This window comes from Apium graveolens, chromosome 2, assembly GCF_009905375.1.
Source record: "Apium graveolens cultivar Ventura chromosome 2, ASM990537v1, whole genome shotgun sequence".
Lineage (NCBI taxonomy): Eukaryota > Viridiplantae > Streptophyta > Magnoliopsida > Apiales > Apiaceae > Apium > Apium graveolens.
Window position 1 is genome coordinate 219,046,629 of NC_133648.1, and position 6,672 is coordinate 219,053,300.

Consider the following 6,672-nt stretch of genomic DNA (forward strand, 5'->3'; position numbering starts at 1 on the left):
ATCATGTCCGCCACCTATCAAGAATATTCCAGATCCTAAGGGAGTATAAGATGAAGCTCAATCCCCATAAATGTGTGTTCGGGCTCGATTCAGGGAAGTTTTTGGGATTTATTGTCAACCATAGGGGAATTGAGGCCAACCCTTCCAAGATATGAGCCCTACTCGAGATGAGATCCCCCCGACGGGTGAAGGATGTTCAAAGCTTAATGGGGCGAGTGGCTGCCTTAAACCGCTTCATCACAAAGTCCTCCGACAAATGCCAGGAGTTCTTCAAAGCAATTAAAGGAGGGGGGATGAATTTTGAGTGGATAAAAAAGTGTGAGGAAGCCTTTCAGAACATAAAGAAACATCTCAACAGCCCTCCAATGTTGTCCAACCCAAAGGCAGGTGAAACTTTGGTCCTATACTTGGCCATCTCTGACTTTACAGTAAGTGCGGTATTGGTCCGAGAAGAGGATGGTATCCAGCTCCCAGTATATTATGTGAGTAAAAGGCCAGCCGACGCGGAGACTCAGTACACAGGCCTCGAGAAATTAGCATATGCTCTGATCCTGGCCTCCCGAAAGCTCAGGCCCTATTTTCAGGCGCACAGGATAAAAGTACGTAACCCCTTAGGCAAGTAATGCACAAATCGGAGTCTTCTAGTCGAATGCTGAAGTGGATGGTTGAGCTCGGCCAGTTCGAGGTGGATTATAAGCCAAGGACCGCAATCAAAGTCCAAGCCTTGGCCGATTTTATGCTGGAATTTCCTCCACATCATGAAGTGGAGCAGGGAACCCTTGTTGTCATACCTAGTACAGAAGAGGTCGGGCTGGAAAGCCAAAATAGTGCCCCATAGTGGAGCCTATTTGTGGATGGAGTCTCAAATGGGGATGGGGTAGGAGGTGGAATTGAGCTAATCAGCCCAAAGGCGCACAAGATCAGACGCGCGACCCATCTGGCCTTTCATGCAACCAACAATGATGCTGAGTATGAGGCCCTGATCAACGGTCTCAAGCTAGCTCTGGAAATGAAGGTGGAGAATTTGAATGTTTTTAGTGACTCCATGATCGTGGTCTATCATATAAACGGGGGGTACCAAGCTAAGGGGCCAAGAACAGAGCTTTACCTGAAGTGTGCGCAGAGGATAATTGAGAGATTCAACGAGGTTAGGTTGGAACTAATTCCTCGCGGGCAGAATGAAGGCGCGAATAAGCTGGCTAAGCTTGGCTCGTGCTGTGAGGCCACTTTGTTAGGGGTCATGCCCCTTGATATACAGAGGCAACCTACTATGCCCGAACACGAGGTGGGAAGCCTCAGTGATAATCTCGGCTTCACGTGGATGACACCTATCTTAGCCTACATAAAAGAATGATCACTCTGGGATGAAAAGAATGAGGCAAGAAGAATAAAATACAAGGCAACCCGCTATGTGATATACGATGGGGTCCTATACAGAAGAGGGTTCAGTGTGCACCTCTTCAAGTGCATAGATGGGGATGAATGCAATTATATCCTAAGGGAAGTACACGAGGGCATTTATGGCAATCACTCGGGGGTAGCTCTCTAGCTCAGAAAATCCTCCGCCAGGGTTACTATTGTCCAACGCTAAAAAAAGACGCCTTTGAATTCTCTCGAGCTTGTGATAAGTGTCAACGGTATGCCAATTTTTACAACAGCCCCGTGGCCCCTCTCAAATCCCTCATGAGCTCTTGGCCCTTCGCTATGTAGGGAATTTATCTGATTGGAGAACTCCCAAAGGCCAAGGGAGGTGTCAAGTATGCGGTTATCGCGGTAGATTACCTCACTAAATGGGTAGAGGCCGAGCCTTTAGCCACTATCACGGCAAAAAACCTCAAGGAATTTATGTACAGGATTATTTTCCATGCGAGGACATTAATGTTTCTGATAACGGGAAACAATTCGATAGCAAGGAAATGCAGGAATTTTGTGAGCAGCTGGGAATTCAGAAGAGTTTTAGTGCAGTTTGCCACCCCCAAAGCAATGGGCAGACGGAGGCTGTTAATAAAATAATTAAGCACACCTTGAAAAAAAAGCTTGAAGAGAAAAAAGGGACATGGCCAGAGGAGCTCGCACAGGTCTTGTGGTCTTACAACACAACCCCCCCGAACTACAACTGGAGAGACCCCCTTTTCTTTGGTGTATGGGTGTGAAGCTATGGTACCCGTTGAAGTAGGGGCAGGATCTTTTGGAGGGACAACTATGACTCAAAGGCAAATGAGGTCATCCATCGACTCTATTTGGACATGATCGAAGAAACTCGGGAAGATGCTCAGACCAGGATAGTAGTATATCAACAGATGATAGCTAGGCACTACAACAGTAAGGTTCGAGCCTGGACTTTTAAGGTGGGAGATTTGATTCTGTGCCGGGTCATGCCAAATACCAAGGTGGTGAGTCACGGAATCTTTGGGGCAAATTGGGAAGGCCTCTACAAGATAAAATCAGTGCTCTGGGAGGGAACCTGCCACCTCAATGATATATGCAAGACAAGTTGATCCCGAGAGCCTGAAACGCGGAACACCTCCGCAAGTATTATCAGTAATATTATTCTTCTCAGACTTAGTATTTTCTTAAAATATTCCTAAGTCTCGGGGGTTAGTTCCATATAGGTGCCTGCCTGAGACCACAAGAATGTAATCATTTCACTTTTCATTATCTATGAATAAATGATTGATATTTATTTTTGCCTTGATATTTTAGCTCATGTTAATAAATTAAAATACCCATCAGGGGAGCCCATCCTTGGAAGCCCATGCGAGTACATTAATGTGTTAAAATCATAAGTCAAGCCGGGCCCTGGCCCGCTTTACAGCAAGTCTATGAACCGAGCTGGGCCTTGGCCCGCTTGGAAAAGTAATGAGCACAAAGCGGATTAAAGATGAAGATAAAACTATGAAAATAATGAGAGGCGCCCACAAACCCCCTTAACTAACTCAAAAGTTAGAGACGGTCGTGATGCGAGCCCATATTCTTGGGCTCGCAGGGTGATAGATATGGGTCGGGGAGCCCAGCTCTCTATCAAGTATGGATATTTGCCATACATGGCCAGGGTCGCATTATGCGAGGAGAGGACACATGAACAAGATGCGAGCCCCTGAGCCTGACTCGCTAATACAAGTACACATGTAACACTTGTGAGTTATCAATGGTGTGAGCCTGTTCTACTTAAAATTATCATTAATTTTACTTGAGTGATCATTGATGTGAGCTGATGAGCTCGGCTCACTGTGAAAGTGTAACACCCGCCATACGCGGCCAGGGTTATAATAGCTTTTGATCAGTAGGGGCATGGTAAGTTTACACAAAATAAAGAAAACCAGCTAGCAAAATAAAGATAAACACGTGCACAAAAGACTTGACATTTTATATAAGCAAGTTGTAAATAAGTTATGCCCTAAGGCAGAATATTTCAAATACATATGCGAGGCGAGAAGGGTGCCCGCTTACCCATTCAAAAGTCTATTTTCAAATTAAAATTAAACTAAGACTTATCAGCCTCTGTCTCCTTACTAGCTTGATCACCCGCGAGCCGGGCCTGCTCAGCTGTGAGCCGGGCCTCCTCGGCAATTTGGGCGTCCCTTTCCATCTCCAGCTTCAACTTCTCAGTGTGCCTAGCTATACCAGCGCCCATAGAACCCCAATTGAAGTCAGGAACCTTGCTGATAAAGATTTTCATGAAGTTCCTGGACCCCAGGTTCCTGGTATCAGCAAGGGCGGCCTCGCGGCCCGCGGTCAAGGCAGAAACTGACCCCTCCAGCTCGAGCACCTTCTCCTTGAGGCCATATTTCTCCTTCTTCCACGCATCCACGGCCAGGTCATGAGCCTTCTTCTGATCCCTTAGTGCCTTCTCATGAGCAGCATTCAGATCAAACATCTTCTGATTATAGTTATTCACCAACTTAACTTTCTCCTGCCTGTGCTCGCTAACCTTGCTCTAAAGAGACTTGATGTTGGAGTTGAGCTTTATGTTGGCCTGGCTGATGGCTCACATTTCTCGAGCCCTAGACAGCTGACGGTAATACACCTCAGCCGCGGCCCTGGTCAGTGCATCGTTGTAGGCCTCAAGAGAAGAAGAAGAAGAAGACCAATTCTTCACATCCTGGTCGCTAATGTGAGCCTAAGCGAGCCGTCCAAATATGGTCACAACTGTGTTGGAAGAAGAAGAAGTAGGGAGAGGGGCATCAGATGGAGCATCCTTTTTTGGGTCAGGCTCGCCAGTTTTTCCCTCTTTGGGGCCTTGATGCCTTTTCAGCCGAGGAGAGGGCCCTGAGCCCTTGATATGCTCAGTGAGAGTGATCATGCGGGCTGGAGGATTAACCTGAGAGCGAGCTCTGGTGGTCGCTGCCGCGTGCTGAACTGGGTCCGAGGTCGCAGCTTGCTCGGCCTTTTCCATGAAGGGAATAGGGGAGATGGCCATTTCTGAAAAGAAGACAATAAAGTGATACATTAGTCACAATAAGGTACCATGGAGAGAAGAGATGCGAGCAAATAATAAATACAGGGAATTAAAATGTAATGTAAAGTGAGATGCGTGCAGGAAATGTAAACATGCGAGCACACGGGCTGGCATGTGTGGGCCCGATATTCTTACCCTTTCTGGCTCTTTTCTTTGATTTCTTCTTTTGAGGAGTCAGCCTCACTCCTTCCTTCAAAAACCCACACGCGACCAGGTTCGAGGTCATTATGAGTTTTCGGATATCCCTCTCCGCCTTAGGAAGTCCTAGAAGGCTATCCGCGTTTATCTTTTCCTGTCCAGCAAGGACAGTGCGAGGCGGGGTGGCTGTAGATGAGTAAAAACATTTTTTTGTTAAGAAAGAACTATGGTGAAGAAAAGGAATGCGGCCAGGGAGAACTTACATGGATTATAATAGAAGTGAGTCTGGACTCGGGGCACTTTATGGATATAGAAGTAGGGGCTCTTCCACTTTCCTGAATTGCTCGGCCCGTTGTGAACGAGGTTCTTCCTGTTGAAGCACGGCCAGACGGAGAGGTAGAAATACCCAAAGTCGTTGGGTGAGTGCTTCAAGTTGAGAAAATAGCCCAGCTGCCTCGCGGTTAGAGGAGGGTACCCGCACTTATGGTACATGATGTATAGTGCGAGGGCGGCCCGGTATCCATTCGGATTGATCTGAAGGGGTGCGAGCTGGTAGTACTCGCAAACATCCTTAATGAAAGGATGGAGGGGTGAGGAGATTCCTAGCCTTAATAGAGAGGTGGAAAAAAACATGCGAGGCACCCTACCTCTATTCTCCGTGTGGTTGACTCTATAGCATCTCATGTGCGGCAAGGGCAATACAACATGACCCTCGAGCTGGAACTGCTCGATATGCTCAGCCAAGTGCTTCTGAGTAAGTGAGGTGGGCAGATCGCGACAAACGAGTACCTTTATCTCCTCGGCCGTAGTAGAACTCTCCTCCCCATCTGGGATGATCTGCTTTCTGAAGATAACTTCACCCTCAAACTCGGGCTGGGCAGGAGGCACATAAGGCTCAGGAGAAGCCACGGGGAAATAGTTATAATTGCAGATCTTAAATTGACTTGTAACATCTGCCACCTCCTCGCTTTGAGGGGAATCATAAGACCAATGCGAGCCGTCTTCTTCACCCTCGAGCCCCAAAATGGGATACTCTGCGGGAACATGCTCCTTCCCTTTCTTGGTGTTATAATAGGCACTCCCCAAGTCGCTGTCAGTGGACTCCGAGTCGACATGAATGGGGTCGAGGTCATTGGCTGCATCTTGCCTAAAGCGGACCGCCCTCTCTTCAACTATCTCTCTTAAGATCTCCTCAGCTCGTTCTTTGTCCAAAGGAGCGGGCTCACGGTTTAGGAGTTCCTCCACCCCAAGGGAGGCTGGTATCTTGGAAAGGTCCATGGGCCTGTTTCTCCAATCATAAATATTCTTCTCCCTAGTATAGTCTTTAGGGTTAGGGTCGAGGTGAATATCCGGCTCGCATCGAGTTCTCAACTCTAGCAATGTTCAGGGCCCCTTGAGGGGTGATAGCAGAGCCCAAAGAAATAGGTTGGCTAAGACGGCCAGATAGGGAGGTCAGCTCGCGGTGGAAGTCCTTCGAGCCTCGCTGCTCAGGTGGATATTGATTTAATGGAGACGGAGTGACTGAAGAGCGAGCCGGGCTGAAAGCAGAACGAGCCGGGCTTGAGGAAAAGCGAGGTGATCCGTAGGAGCGGGCTGAAGACGCACTCAACATCTGTAAAAGATGGTGAATATTAGTGTGTGGCCCTAAAAGAAAGTAAAAACAGGTACGAGGTCGCACTTAAGTGTCCTCACATCTCAAATGGGATCGCACCTAAGTATCTAAGCGAGCAGACAGGCTCGCATCACGTTTCATGATTGTGTGTCGGCTCGCATCGAATAGGTGGTGTGTGCTCACGTGATGCATATGAAAAACATGAATGGATATGAATGATTGAAGATCAAAGGGGTACCTGTAGGTGAAGTGTAGGATGATCCTGATGAATCTGTTCCCGAAGAATATCCCCGCCGGTAGACGGTTCTTGTGGTGATGATGGTTTTCACTGTGGTAGATCCTTGAGCAAAATGGGCAGCAGTTCGATAAGTGTTCTTGGAATTGTGAGAAATTAAGTTAAGATCTCACATATTTATAGGAGATAGGAGAGAGAAAGGGAGAAGGCCACGTGTCATCATCTCAG

The 6,672-nt window shown here is 47.5% G+C and overlaps 1 protein-coding gene across 1 annotated transcript; it reads left to right on the plus strand.

The window, feature by feature from the left end:
• The first annotated feature begins 206 nt into the window (after positions 1–206).
• On the plus strand, positions 207–1,354 carry LOC141697007 (uncharacterized). Its single transcript, XM_074501189.1, has 2 exons — positions 207–599; positions 839–1,354. Exons 1-2 carry the CDS (start codon positions 207–209, stop codon positions 1,352–1,354), a joined length of 909 nt encoding a protein of 302 aa, XP_074357290.1.
• The last annotated feature ends 5,318 nt before the right edge of the window (positions 1,355–6,672 follow it).